Source organism: Xenopus tropicalis, chromosome 8 (genome assembly GCF_000004195.4).
Source record: "Xenopus tropicalis strain Nigerian chromosome 8, UCB_Xtro_10.0, whole genome shotgun sequence".
Taxonomy (NCBI): domain Eukaryota; kingdom Metazoa; phylum Chordata; class Amphibia; order Anura; family Pipidae; genus Xenopus; species Xenopus tropicalis.
Window position 1 is genome coordinate 100,783,058 of NC_030684.2, and position 15,402 is coordinate 100,798,459.

Here is a 15,402-nt window from a genome sequence, read left to right on the forward strand (position 1 = left end):
CTTTGTGCTACGAGATACACAACTTCTTTCCATTGGTGGAAAATCATTGTTTTGAATCCGGACGGGAAAAAAAACTTCCCGAGCAAGCGCCCCCTAGCGCCCGACACAGAGAAGGACGCATCCCAAGAAGAAGTGAGGAGAGAAGGAAGGGAGCGAGTGCCTGGGACTGCCCCTCACTGCCATCTCCTCATCCCACCGTCGATCCCGATGCGCCGAGTTCCCTCTGCAAGGTACGGAACACTGCGCACAGGCAGCAGGAGCTCATACGCGACTCCCAAGGCTCTGCAGCTGTTGTACGACTAGAACTAGCACTCTCCTCATATAGCCTGAGGCTGCGCTGGGAGTTGAGAGTTGTAGTGTCACAACAGCTGGACGGGCGAAGGTCGGAACATCCCTGCGAGCTAACGAGTGCTGCAAATTGCAATACTCAGCGGGATGTGACTGCCCATGGGCAATGCCAGCTGAATGTATACATAAAGCGGGTAAGACTTTGCAAGCGGTTTAACTCTCGCAGTGCCTAAAGGCTATGACGTTGCAGCTGAGTACACCCCTCCATTATTCTACTGGGGAGAATTGCTATGCCTATGGGCTGCTAGAGCACGGAAAGCACCGGGCTAGTGGAAGAATGACATATTGTGTGATCTAGCTGCCCCTTCAGCTCCCCTCTCCCTGTGTGACAGGGGCTGTAGATGGTGCAAAGGCTGCTGTGAATGGCTGCGCTGCGCGCATTGATTGGCGGAGGCGGGCGTGACGCGCTGGCTGGCTGCTCCCTATTTGAGCTGTAGCCTTGCCCCTGTACACGTAGAGCAGCACTGAGAGGAGGAGGAGGCGCTCTGCGATACGCTGGGCATATGCTCCGCAACACAAAAGCAGAAGCAGCTGGTGCATCCCAGAGAGGCAAATCGCAGCCCCGCATTACTCGCTAGGATGTGATTGCCCGGCGTGCCCACTGCTAGGGGCTGTGTGGGATTACCGTGCCAGCGGATAAGGAGACGTGACAGGGCTGGATACTGGGGTCTTGGGGTTTGAGAAGCATCTTGGGAGTGTAAGCGCTGGCCTTGGAGTGCCCTCCCTCGGTTGGGCGCATTATTGCCCTGTGATGGACTATCTATCGGTGCGGGACTCAGATCGCTTGGCAAGTTCTAGGAGACTGTCTCATCGGGTGGCTGATGCCCAAGCCATCGCACAGAGGACCTGCTGCTAGCCGCCCCCTTGCCCATGCCACTAGACCCAGGCTGCCTTAATGGCAGGGTCATGAAGTGTTTGACTTTCTTTCTTCTGCTTCCAGAGACCTTAAAGAAGTCTAGAAAGAGTGCCAGGGCACAGGGCAAGGTGCAAGCATGCTATGAGATAGTGCCCTTGGCCCTCAAGAAGAAGATGGCTGCAGAGCTTTACCCTGCCAGCGCAAACACCAATATCGCTAACAGTAACGCCGCTGCCAACGCCAAGAAGAACGCCCTCCAGCTCCAGCAGGCTGCCCCGCCGCCGCCGCAACTCCACAACCTCAACAACAACAACATTGAGAGCGGCAACTGGCAGTCCTTCCACCCGACCCTGCGGGAGAGGTGAGCCCACAGCGCCCCCTGTGCCCATCCGCTCCCTCTGGTACCCAGCAGCACCGTGTGGCAAAGGGCACCTGGCTGGTAGAGCCAAAGCACATTCGGCTGCCACAGTCACAGCCCTAGCGAGTAATGCGTATATTCATTTACTGCCATTACTTTGCAGCAGCCCTAGCATAAACATAGCACATACACTGATATTAGTACAAAAAAAAGAGCTAGCCCTGCACGTTTTGAAGGAAAGTGATACAAGGTGTGGGTTGCAAATAGGATATGTGATATTAGGTTGGTAGAGTTCACCTCTAAATAATTGAAGTAAACCAAGCACAGCCCCATAGAGAGACCTGAAGCAGTAGTATTAATTATAAAGCTACACTACATAGCTAAGGTTCTGTGGAGCTCATTTATCAGCCTATTCATTACATATATGGCACTATCACAAACATTACTATGGTGCTGTCAGACCCTCTAGTAACCAATCACAGCTGAATGCTTTCAGAGGATGCTGGGATAAGCAACTGAACAGATGAAGGGTTGCAGATAGGAGGTCCTGTTCTGCTGTGTAAAAGCCAATTAAATGATTAGCAGCGTTAGCTACACTACAGCATATGCATATCCGACACACAGCTAGCAATATAGAGCTGTTTTACTGCATTCAGATGCACCACGTTGCACTGATTTATCAGTCTTATGATTTGAAACCAGCAAGAACAGTGTCATACTGCACTGCCACACACACAATCCACAAGGCTAACCTGCAAGGGTGTCAGTGTCCATCTAGGAATTTCACTGACCGTAAGAAAAAGCATCAGACACACACCTAGAAAACCCCTTACAAGGTTACCAGATGGCTCCCACTACTGTTTGTAGCAGAGGACGGCATGGTGTCCCATAAGTGTTTTTTGCTCAAACGATACCATGAACAAAAACAAAAGAATTTCATTTACTGAGGGCAGGTTCAAACCAGCAAAAAGAGCAACAGATCTTAACGCATCATTTGCCGAGTTAAGGATTTCTTAATTTTGCCTTGCCTGCCAGAGATTCAATGCCAGTTTTGTATCTGCTGTTAGTTTAGAACACAAAGTGGCTATGCTTGTGAGCTGGTAGGTGAATGCAAAATATGTGCTAGCATGCCAATGGGCACCCTCATGACCGTTGGTGTTTTCTTTTTTGTTCTTTATTGAACTGTAGGACAAATTTGCTAAAGGTTAATCACTTTAATCACTGCAGTGAAATAAACCTTAGATAAGGGTAACATTACCAGTATGCATTGTGAATGGCAACAACATAGTATACCTATGCCTTAAACCAGCCAATAAGCCAGCAAAATGTAAATATTCCTTCTCATGGGGCTGTCCTGCATCACTGCAGTTCACAATACTCTTTTCAACACAAAATCAATTAGGAGCAGCTTTTTGGAACAAATGATCAGTATGTTGATTGGACAGGTTTTTTTTTTTTTTTTTTTTTTTTTTTAATCATTCTTCCCTGCTGGGTGGGAGAAAAGCACTGAGTCATGTTAACTGAGCTGGGGTAATGCTTTCCTTAACATTGTCTGAAACCAATCACATCCTGGTCAGTGGACCAAACCATTCTGAATTTGGTAGCACAATAAAAACAAAGCAATTCTGAGAAAGCATGATTGCTCAGGATTTGATTTCCACTAATCTAAAGATGCTGAGAGTTTCTATGAACCATGTGAAATCCCAGAGATTATTACTAGTAATTTAAGTGCTACAAGATTATATTGGCTAATCCTAGGAGGGGTTGTTTACACATTTCAAATCACAGGGTTATAGAATAACTTGACACTAGAATTCAGCTTTATGTATGAGCAAATTATGCTGGAATTACTATTAACAAGTATAATGTGTAATAAAACATACAGAATACATACCATTACTGTTAGGCAGTAGAGTGGGCCCTGCTCTTTAGAATTTACAATCCAAAACTACATATATAGTGTGTATATATATATATGTATCCAAAATACCAGGTAACAGCTTCAAGTGAAGCTGTTTTATTGATTTTTACTCAGCAAGCGCTGGGTGCGTATATTGGAAAAATCTCTGCCTACTGCAAACAGCATGTGAATTGTTCTTCACCCAAATATATTTTTAGCCTAATGAAAGAAAATATAATTCTAAGCAAATTTCCAATGTATATTTTTTTTTCACAGTTTTAGAGTTACCTGTAAATGTAATTGCAGTTGAAAGTTGTTTGTTGCTTTCTGTTTTCTGGGTCTGACTCTTAAAACAATGTATCAACAGTCAGTTCTCCCATAGATCATTTTGCTAGTTAAATTGTTTCAGGAGTGCAGACAATGTAAACAGCCACCTAAGAGAAAGTTTTTTATTTGGCATATCTTATAATTTGCCAATTTTAGAAATTATGGGTATATTTAGTAAACATTAAGGGTATTAAACCTGAAATAACAATTATGGAGTAAATAGGAGAAATCAACATATACATTTACTCTCACAGACACATTCTTAGACTTCATGAATTGGCTTCCTAAACCAAGGTTTTGTTTTTTCAGGAATGCTCTAATGTTCAACAACGAGCTTATGGCGGACGTTCACTTCATTGTGGGCCCAGCAGGGGCCTCAAAGAAAGTTCCTGCCCACAAGGTAAGATCCAAACAAGGTGCTGGGTTCTATACTGGGATTTATTATTCGGTACAGTTTATTCATGATTAAAATCTATTTCATTTTTACACCAGTATAAAACCCTCTCTTTTGCAGTATATTTTGGCTGTGGGTAGCTCTGTGTTCTACGCAATGTTTTATGGAGACCTTGCTGAAGTGAAATCTGAAATCCATATTCCAGATGTGGAGCCTGCAGCTTTTCTAATCCTTTTAAAGTAAGTGGTCATTAAAGAATTTTGAGAGAATATGGTGTGCATAAAAGCTTATAAAATATGCATTTGATATCCAGCAGTAATGGCTCCCTCAGATATTTTAATTTACTTACAAGAAAAAGGCTTGTTCTCATACCACAAAAGCTGTGTGTTTTTATTATGTCTGCAATAGAGATATCAATAAAACTTTTCCAGGAAAGGGCGGGTGAAAATGCTGTTTAAATTAACCTTTCCAGCACAGACAAAAGTTTCAGCCAAATCCAAACATATAGACATGTGCAGCACTGCTCAAAAACCATACTTTATAAATAAATTAGCCATCCCAATCATTTGTGTCACTGTTCTGTATTAATATTGATGGTTTTGGGCATGCACATTTGCTATCAGGCTATCCAACTGTTTATTGAATGGACTCCTAACTAAAATAATACAGAGGCAAAGGGCATGTTTTATACTCTTTTGTAAAACAGCATGTTCTGAATTCTGTTTAAAGCATATTATGTTTCTGTGGCATTTAAAGATATAGCAGGTCTTACATGAGCTGTCCAATCTACATCTGCTGTTGTACTAAAGCTCCCAAAGGCACTTCTTTTAAATTGTAGTTCAACACGCAGCATATAGCCGGCTGCATAAACTATTTTACATTTAAATCTTTGCTTTCATTAAAAATCTGTTTTTTATTTTCTAGGTACTTGTACAGTGATGAAATCGACCTGGAAGCAGACACGGTGCTTGCAACACTCTATGCTGCCAAAAAGTACATAGTACCGGCCTTGGCTAAAGCCTGCGTTAACTTCCTGGAGACCAGTTTAGAGGCAAAGAATGCATGTGTTCTGCTCTCTCAGAGCCGTCTTTTTGAAGAGCCAGATCTCACTCTGCGCTGCTGGGAAGTCATAGACGCTCAAGCTGAACTGGCACTAAAGTCAGAGGGTTTCTGTGAAATAGATCTGCAAACCCTGGAGATTATTGTTACGCGTGAGACACTAAACACTAAAGAAGATGTTGTTTTTGAGGCAGTTTTGAACTGGGCTGAGGCAGAGTGCAAAAGACAAGGTTTGTCAATCACGCCAGTCAACAAAAGGAATGTTTTGGGAAAGGCCTTATACCTGGTACGGATTCCCACTATGACTTTGGAGGAATTTGCCAACGGAGCTGCCCAATCAGATATTTTAACCCTAGAGGAAACAAGAAGTATATTCCTCTGGTACACAGCTGCTAATAAACCTCAGCTGGAGTTCCCTCTAATAAAGAGGAAAGGACTTGCACCTCAGCGTTGCCACAGGTTTCAGTCCTCAGCATATCGCAGTAATCAGTGGAGGTACCGGGGACGCTGTGACAGCATCCAATTTGCAGTTGACAAAAGGATATTTATAGCAGGACTGGGGCTTTATGGTTCAAGCTGCGGTAAAGCAGAGTACAGTGTCAAGATAGAACTGAAGAGACAGGGAGCAGTTCTGGCCCAAAATCTGACTAAATTTGTTTCCGATGGCTCCAGCAACACATTCTCTGTGTGGTTTGAACACCCCGTGCAGGTTGAGCAAGATACTTTTTACACTGTAAGCGCCATTCTTGATGGTAATGAACTCAGTTATTTCGGACAGGAGGGAATGACAGAAGTACAGTGTGGAAAGGTTACATTTCAATTCCAGTGCTCTTCAGACAGCACCAATGGGACTGGGGTACAAGGTGGACAAATTCCAGAGCTCATCTTTTATGCATGATGCATTTAATTTCTGAAACACTACTGCAAAGCACACCAACTCTTCCACACCACCCTTCCCTTTGAAAGGGGTCTGCAACACAGTGGTTAACCCGCTTTCTGCTGGTTTTGCCTGCAACGCACTGAAAAGGGTGAAGGGAGAGTTATAATTTATGCTGTTTGTCAGTATGGAATGTAGCAAAATGGTCAGCAAAACACCAACTGAAGGAATGCTTGTAGACTTTAATCTAATTTATTTATAAGCTATTTGAATTTAATTATTAAAACTGCATCATGCAGGGAGAGGTTTAAAAAGATCTGCGCATAATGTGCATTTATTTTGTATATAGATAACTTACTTAAAATGTTAAATTGCCGCTTGCTCGGGGTAGAGCAGCTTATAAATATGTGAGACATAAAATGTTTTTACTTATACCCTATTCTGGAGTAACTTGTCATCTGTCTTATTTACATTTACACTAGAGGTCTTGACATAACATTTATCTGAACATGCTTTTAAATTGCAGCTAACACCAAAAACATTAATATCTTATATCTGCTCATCTTGAAACAAAGGGCTATGGCACAAGCAGTGCTTAAGAACATTCAGCATTTAGTAGCTATACTGACAACACTCACTGGTCATGCGATTGTTGCTTGAAAACACTTATTCCAATGACAATCTCCTGACCCACAAGTGCAATTCCATTCTTGTCACTGAAAGGAGATACCAGGCATTTTTTTTGAAAACCAGCATGCCATTAGCCACCGCATTCATTAAAACACTGCACATATACCGGAGGTATAAAAATAAATCCCTCCATGAGAAAAAGCCATAAAAGTTCACCATTCTCTGTTTTTGCATTTCCATTTCACATTGTTACAGTTTTAGTGGTTATTGCTTGCTGGAGAGGAAAAGGGCAAATTCTGCTTACAATGTGTGTATGACATGGGCAGGGACTTAATTAAACAATATCAGCATAGAAACCCTATCTGTATTTGTTAGGTTAACATCACTATCAAGTTGTACAAACTGATACCAAACTGACGCAACTGTTAAAAGTGTAAATGCAGTGAAAAAAAAACCTCTAAATGCCCTTGCTCACTCTGCATGGGGTTTACTGCCAGGAGAAGCCAGTCATTTGCCAAGGGACCTACTGGTTGGTAAAGCAAGTCTAAAGGGGAATTTAACCTGCAGTTACACATAAGTTCAACAATCCTCCACACAATATATATCACCTGTGTGTAACCCCAATCACCTATGTGGAAGATAATTTAGAATCAGGGTTCCATGACATTAGGGTAATTTGAACATGACTATATGGATTGAACAAGAATCCATTCACTGGATGCCATATGGGGGACCAGAAAGAGTTGATTAATTCAAGAATGTTGCAAAATAATGCTTTTTAAATGCAGATATTATACATAAGTGTTTACAGTATATATACTTTAACTCTAAAACTGCATGATTTCATTTTACAATTATGACAAATACATCGACTGCAAGCGTGGTGTGCATGTGGCTGTTACCCACCACTTATTGAGAACAGACTGCTTTCTATTTTGTGCACTGCTGGTTATGACCTGCAAAACAATATAGCATCAGCCAGCTGAATAACACACACCTAGGAAAGAGCTGATTTTGCCATTGATTTTCAAGAATATAAAAGAGACAAACCAGGTTTCAATTGCAACTACATTTACATACATATTTGAAGTTTTCATTTTTCAAGAAAAAAAGGAATCATTTGTGGGTCGGCCCATTTATGGATACCTCAAAGAGATAATTCACCATATGGACCAGATGACCAAGGAACATCTGCTAAGACTACAGGATTTATGTGCCAACCATCAGTATAGGAAGGAAGAAAATTAAGTCCATATAGCAGCAAGTATTTTTATTTTTTTAAGCAAAACAAATTTGTGATTATTATTAAAATCAATTGTGACTGTGATAGAGTGGAGGCATACTTGATGGGGTTTTTGATGGCCTCTCTCAGGATCAGAACTGACAGTTTTGTAAGGGCTAAAAAACCTATGATAACCAAATCACTTGGAAAATCAGGAATGCTTCTAATTAAAGCTGCTATTGCAGACCAATTGTTCTAGAAGGGTCCTCTCCCACATTGTCTGGTTACCATAAAAAAAGAGTTTTCCCAAAATTGAGATAAGAACAGTGCAAAGTAAGGCAGATATGCATGAATAAAAGGCTACAGTATGTCTGGAAACTCAAAAGGAAATTATATATAATAGCTAAGCCCTGAAGCCAAACTTTATTATACCTTTTGCATTTTCATTTAAAATGGAAAAGCTATTACCTGAGACACACATTATTAATTTTTCTTGTACTTAGATCATATTTATGATGAGAAATACATCATGTACTGTGACTGAAAGACTGGCTATAGAACTTGAGAGCTACTAAATTAGTGCTTCTGTAGATGTCTTTCATCTGTTTCTAAACAATCTAACACTACTAAATATCAGTTACATTTAATGTATTATAGACCAGTCTATAATAAATTCTGAATGTAAGATTCAGCTTAAAGGAGCTTGAAGATTTCCAGTTGTACTGTACAAATTATATTTATGTTGCAGATCAGCTGTAATTATTTTGTGCAAATCAGCTGTAATTTATTTTATACAAGGGAGAAGGCCCAAAATGTTTTCTTTGCAGTGGGCCTCCAAAGTTACCCCACTATTCTGCTTGTAAGGCTCGACATCATCTTGGAGAATATATAAGCTTTGAAATGACTAAAGAGTTCAGTAGGAGCATGAGGCAGACATGTTAAATTTACCTTTGCTCCTTTCACCTGGACCACAATTAGGACTGTGATTTATGAAGTACTTCTTAGGTTAATAAGGGAATATGTTAAAAATATGAAGCGTAAGTAGAGAAGTGTATAGGAAGACCGCTGTCATGTGGTGTGAATGCTATTTATAAAGCGTGACTGCAAAAAAGCATAAAAAAAGCACATTATAGCTATCTACAATTACCATCGTTTTCTTTTGCTGCATCACTGAGTTATATTTAGTGTATATAAGTCAACAAAAGGCCCCCAAATGAAACCTTGCCCATGTCTTTATTTAACTGCACAAGGCTGCTGTTTTATCCAGTCTAGAAATGGATATGAACACTTTAGCCTTCTCAGTGAATGTATCAACTGGGAGACACCTCCTTCAAAATTAATGGTGATAGTTTTGGGTAAGCCTCACTTCTATGGCTAAATTACAGATGTTTCAAGCCTATTCTAAATTCTTCATTTAATGGCTTTTATTCTGCCATTCCTTGCTCTTTATTCCTATCCAGTTCCTCTTCCTCAAAAACACAGTAGCTCAATCTCTGTAGGTGGCACGGGCAGTCACGCAGGGAACAAGCACTAAAGGGACAGCAACTTTACAGTACAACCTCCTGCCTCGTCCTGCTAGGGGAGACACAGTAACATATTGTGGAGGATTTAACATTTATGTATGCGGAGAAGGTAAGAAAAGTGTTGTTGGTGGGGGGCAATGGCTCGGCTAGAAAATATATAAATTAAGTAAACTGAGAAAGCAGCACCGCACTGTGTTTGTTATAACTCAAAATAAAGTTACCTATAGCAGGAGCATTGATGCAGAGTTCTCTGGCTAAGAGAAGAAAGGTCTTGCCAAGGACATACACATTCACCTGCAAAACAATAGAATAAAAGGTTGTAAATCAACAGCACTGGACATAAAGAAACCTAGCACAGGAGAACGCTATTCATAGTTTTGCAGTCTTTGAATGAACGTTGGAATTTAATGTCTTTTTTTTTTACAGCGAGTATGGTGTATGTGCATTCATAATATATAAAGCACTCAAAAAGTTCTTGCATATAACCATTGCCTAAAGTTAGCAAGAAAAAGTAGATTGCCAAGGACACGTGCTGTCCGACTAGGGGTCCATGGGCAAGATGAAAACAGATTTCTAAGGCCCCATAGACTGCTTATAAGCTTCACTTCACTTCTTAGATGACATTATAACTTTATAATTATGTGGCCCCAGAACATCTAGTATGTAAACTCTTTAACCAAGACATGGTAACAAATGGACAGCACTGACCTAGTACTGATGTCACCAGGCTTCACTGGAAATATGGCTGCTTAGTTCTTACAGTATAAGTATCATGAGAAATATTGCAGCACCAAGAAACTATTTTACTTGCTCCTTTGTTGAAGTTCCTTTATATGTAGTTTTGTTGAAGGATGGTGCCCAGCTGAAGACTCAAATGTTTTCTAACGATTGTCTTTTAAATACGGTCATATAGTTGGCACCCCTTGTCAAATTACACATTTGGTTAATTTTGTAAATGAGATGTAGGCAACAACTACTGCAGGAATCAGCATGTTGAAACAACCAATTTTTTTTGGTTAGGATTTTTTTTATTGCAGATAAAGCTGTGAGTTTTGAGATGTATTATGTGACAAATCCGAATGGAACAATATGCCATCTAATTATCATGTAAAGGTCAATGGCAGATATCCCCTTTTACAATTGGAAGATCTTTCTTTGCATTGAATTTTTAGTGGTTTTTGACGCTGGCTTTTGTCTGTTTGCTGTTGCAGTTTTCTTTTGATAATGGACTGTCATTCGTGGAAGTTAGTTTGTTTGTGGTTAAAAAAAAAACTATAAAACCACAAAAATCAAATGTTAATAATCACCCCCCTTTGGTTATTGTGGCTAATAAGTTCAATGTTTATTTTGTCAGCCTGCGACCCTTGTTTCCAAAAGGCCTATGGCTTGTCTGTGATGAGGTTGCAGGTAAGGGTCCCTTCCATGCAGATCATGTTTGTGCAAGCAACACTGCACTGAGAATGGTGTAATTCCACTCCCCTTCCAGCCATACTTTCTTGCAGGATCTTTGCAGTCCCAACTGTTTGCCTTGCGTTTCTTGCATTTGCGTTTTCTTGATCTTCCGAATCTTGCCTTGAATTCCAAAGTTCCTCTTAATGTAAGATTCCCAGATCCCTTGATAATTCAGGGACATTTCAAATAAATTCCTGTTGCAAGGCTGCATTGATTGCATTTAAATGAAAAGGAATTTTTTTGATGACATTATGGACAGTGGATCAGTGGAAATCATAAGCTGGAAGTGTTTTGCAATCTTTTCATAGCCTCTGACCTCCTTTATATGCATCAGTTAGCAGATCCTCACTCTGTTGCCTGGAGGAGCCCATGGTTATTGAGTGACAAAGTTTGGGGTGTAAACTCCTAATAGACATTAATAATGGAGCAAAAAAAATGTTAAGAGTTTTAGTAAATGTGCCCCATAGTCTCTGTAAAGAGAAGCGTCAATACCTTGTCAAAAAGTGCTGGACTTGAAGTCAGCGGAATAACAATATGCAAAGGATAGAGACTGTGATAATGAGCAAACAGAGCATAAAGGCTAGTAAATACTTTCAAGCAGCCGTGCCACCATAGTAACATTTGTTACACTCAAAGGTATGAGCAGAACAATCAAAAATGCCTGGTGGAGTTCAACAGAATCTTACATTTTTTTTGTAAATAAAAATGCATTAAATGTTTGCCATTCCAACAGGTCCTTTTCACTTGTCAGAAATACTCCACTGTGCAATAAATAGCACTCCGAGAGATGCCATTTACCAGGACAGCTGGGGAGAGTGAATTTACACAGAGCAGCTGCTTGATAATATGCGTGCAATGGACTTTCTAGGCAAGGTGGCAGGGACTCGGCTGCAATTATTTTACTGGGGCTTGCTTTAGCAGAATGCGACAAGTGGATACAGTTTAAGCCATATACCTTTTTTTCTCTGAAATAGCATGAAAATAGCTTTCCCATTTCAAATGGCACAGTGTTAGGCAGGTGCCCTGTCTCTCCTTATCATTCTTGGCACAGGATCTCCCAGTAGCCCAAAAGTGGTTGATCTTGAAAAGAACTTTTTAAGAAACCAAATCTTGGTGTTCCCTGTGCAGGCAGGCAGGCATGTTTTCATTTTTATACGATAGCAAGATTTGAAGGCTGTGGTGTTACATGGCAGGGGCTTGGCCATTTGTGCTTTAGCTAATCTAAAACAGGAGCAGTGTGATTTTAGCTCTCTGAAAGGCTATTTTTTAATAAACCCCCACAGCGCATGAAACATGCTACAAGCTGACACCATGATGAGTCAAGGGCATTTATTGCTCGGGCAAAGCAGCTGCATGGTCATATTTAGTGCTTCCATATATACCAAAAGACAATTTATCTAGGGAACAGGGAGGTCTGGCTCTGTGTGGATCAACAGTCACTGAGCTTGGTTGTTCAGAAGGAGGAAAATCTCCAGTCCCCAAAAAAACAAACATGTACTCTGATGGGTTGGCTTGAAATATTCTGCATTGATTTAGCACTCAAAATGTGACTGTTTTCTGTAAGTGAAATCTGCCAAAAGGCCAATTATTTAAATTTAGTTTGAGATCTGTATGTGCCTCCTCTGAAGATTCTAATTATCTGCAGTTCAGATTACATATGAATTGAAAAATTAAAAAAATAATCATATATATACATATATGAACTGTTTTAGTGTTTCCAGGGCTTACTTTAAACACACACTTCAAAGTAAAGAAACAATGCATTAGTGCACATGTGGATGTAAGGTATTTAGGAATCCTCATAAACTTCAGTACAAAATAACTTGTTCAAGGAATGTTACACATGGAAAGACATAACCATAGAGGATGCAGCAGGCCTGGAATGGCAATTTGTGGGTTCTAGCACATGCCAGGTGGGCTGCTTTAAGATGCCATAGATAATTGGAATAATGGGGGCTGTTTGGGCCCCCGTGTATGTGGGATGGCATTTTGGGGAGATTAGTCGCCTGCAATAGCAAAGATTAGTTGTGGGAGACTAAACTCCCCGTGACCCACCTCCCTAAGGGTCACCGATTTAAGAGAGTTTATGAAGACTCTGCCTTGGTGCAAGTTAAAGGTATATTGTAGTGAAGCTCAGTTGTAAAGTTGCAAAGATAAATTTTAATAGTATAGACCCATAATGGTAAAAATCAAAGAACTAGTAGTTTGTGGATAATACATTTAAATGGAAGACAGAAGATTTGAGCATTCTGTAGATTATTTTTTTTTTTTTTCTTTTTAATTTTTATACCCCAGGGTTAATTAAAAATATACAGTGGCAGAAAAGTGAAATTGTAACCCAAACAAGGACAAGTTGTGGTTATACAACAAAGACTAATTTGCCAGGCTTATGCTGCAGTGAATCACACTGTCTGATGAACTTAGACAACGCTCTGCTGCCAGACGACTTCACAGCGCACCTGGGCTTGAATGCACTTTTATGTTGTGCTAACAGCTATCTGAAAGGATGTATAAAACAGAAATGGAAAGGCTGGGGGGGGGGGGGGTGAAAGTCTTCAAAGCTCTGGTGTAGTGCACTATCAGGGCTAAATAAGCATAATGGAAAGATAAGAAGCAGGAAACAATGACTCAGGTTGTAAATCCCAGTGGATAGCTAAACTATGTGTGTGTGTGCAGGAGACAAGAGCTTACACCTGCAGGTATACTGAGAACAGAATAAATACAGCATGACAAAGAGAATACAGAAAGTTTTATGTCAACGTGTTCTGCAACTAACTGGCAGGGGCCAGTATAGCAGTGATACTGGAGACATATATTATATATATATATATATATATATATATATATATATATATATATATATATATATATATATATATATTCAATACAGTAGTGCTTCCAAGAAAAGGTCTGTGAAGGACAGCATTTGTCTAGCTATAAACCTGAGCAAGTACTTGGAGTCAAGTAAGTATACTTGGAGCAAGTACATGTACACTGGGGCTGCTTCTCAGATAGCTGATACACAATAAATGCATTCAACCAGCTAAGCTGGGCCGAAAAAGCAGATTAAGGAAAAAGGTATTTGTAAGAGACAATACTAACCTGAAGAAGGTCACTGAGATCAAGTAACATATCTGAGCATAGAGAGTGAAGGAGAGGCACATTAAATCAGAGTTGAGAAACACATGCATATTGGTTAAAAAAGAAACTAAACAATATCCATATCGTAATATTGGTAATTTGCCAATTCTTATCTGGTGGGGGGAGGGGCAAAATTGTCCACCCCACAAGGGTTCTGGACAAATATTTATTTTTTAAGAACTTTCAGAATAAGCAGAGCAGATCTCTTGCAAATCAGATTTCAAAGTAAAGAAAGACTGAACCAATAAAATGTGTACAGTTATTGCCTGGAAAGGGGAAAAAAAGAAATACAAATCAATGTGAAACTTGATTAAATTACAAAAGTGATCCTCTTATATCTAAAGCTACATCAAACATTTGTGCTGCCAGTCTAACTGCTGGTAGGTTCCTATGGGTTATTGCAAAAAAACCAAACATGTATGTATGTATGTATAACTTTATTTATAAAGCGCCACAAGGGTACACAGCGTTGTACAATCTTATAATATACAAAATTACACACAGGGAGGGCAAGTGTTATAATAAATACAATAACTAAGTATAAATACACAGGGAGTAAGTGCCATGTGGTATGCGACACAGTAGGAAGGAGGTCCCTGCCCCGTAGCGCTTACAATCTAAGTTGTTGGGTAACATACAGGCCAAAATGTTAGGCACCCCCAAGTGACTTTAATCGCTTACCTTGTACCCCGGGCTGGTGCCCCTGTTAGCAGAAAACAGCACCAGCCCAGGGTACCTGGAGCGAGCGATTCCTTCTTCCTCTTTTTTCTGCCGGAGAAATCCCTGGGCTGGCGCATGCAAAACAGGAAGGAGGAAGGGATCACTGCTACCCCGGGCTGGTGCTGTTCTCTCCTAACAGGGGCACCAGCCCGGGGTAAAAGGTAGGTAATTTAAGTCACTTGGGGGTGCCTAACATTTTGGCACCCCCAAGTGACTTAAGCTGGCCATATACGCACAGATTAATATCGGGGTTTCGTACGATATTTGGTGCGTGTATGGCAAGTCGGTGAGTCGACCGATATCGCAGGAGGCTGCTGATATCGGTCGACTCGCCGATCGGCCCGGTTTAAAGATTTTGATCGGGCGCCATACAAGGCGCCTGAGCAGAATCTGCCTTCAGGGCTTAATCGGCAGAAGGAGGTAGAAATCATATTGTTTCTACCTCCTTATCTGCCATTTCAGCCCTGAACGGTTAGTGACCGATTATACGATCTTTCGTGCGACCATCGGAAATCGCCACGTGTGTGGCCACCTTTAGCCTTTCATTCTCCTTTAAGTGCAGGACTAGGCAAAATAATGTTTTAGTGCTCCAGTG

At 40.6% G+C, this 15,402-nt stretch overlaps 2 protein-coding genes across 3 annotated transcripts in view; one reads left to right on the forward strand and one right to left on the reverse strand.

Moving 5' to 3' along the window:
- brf1 (BRF1, RNA polymerase III transcription initiation factor 90 kDa subunit) overlaps positions 1–15,402 on the reverse strand; it is a 165,676-nt gene that overhangs the window by 94,669 nt on the left and 55,605 nt on the right. The window contains 2 exon segments of the mRNA NM_001195621.1: positions 9,716–9,788; positions 14,049–14,080. Coding sequence (NP_001182550.1) covers positions 9,716–9,788; positions 14,049–14,080 — 105 coding nt within the window.
- btbd6 (BTB (POZ) domain containing 6) lies at positions 140–6,558 on the forward strand. Of its 2 annotated transcripts, none has more exons than XM_018096302.2 (4): positions 140–230; positions 4,099–4,189; positions 4,304–4,422; positions 5,108–6,558. In XM_018096302.2, exons 1-4 carry the CDS (start codon positions 208–210, stop codon positions 6,138–6,140), a joined length of 1,266 nt encoding a protein of 421 aa, XP_017951791.2. In that variant the 5' UTR covers positions 140–207; the 3' UTR covers positions 6,141–6,558.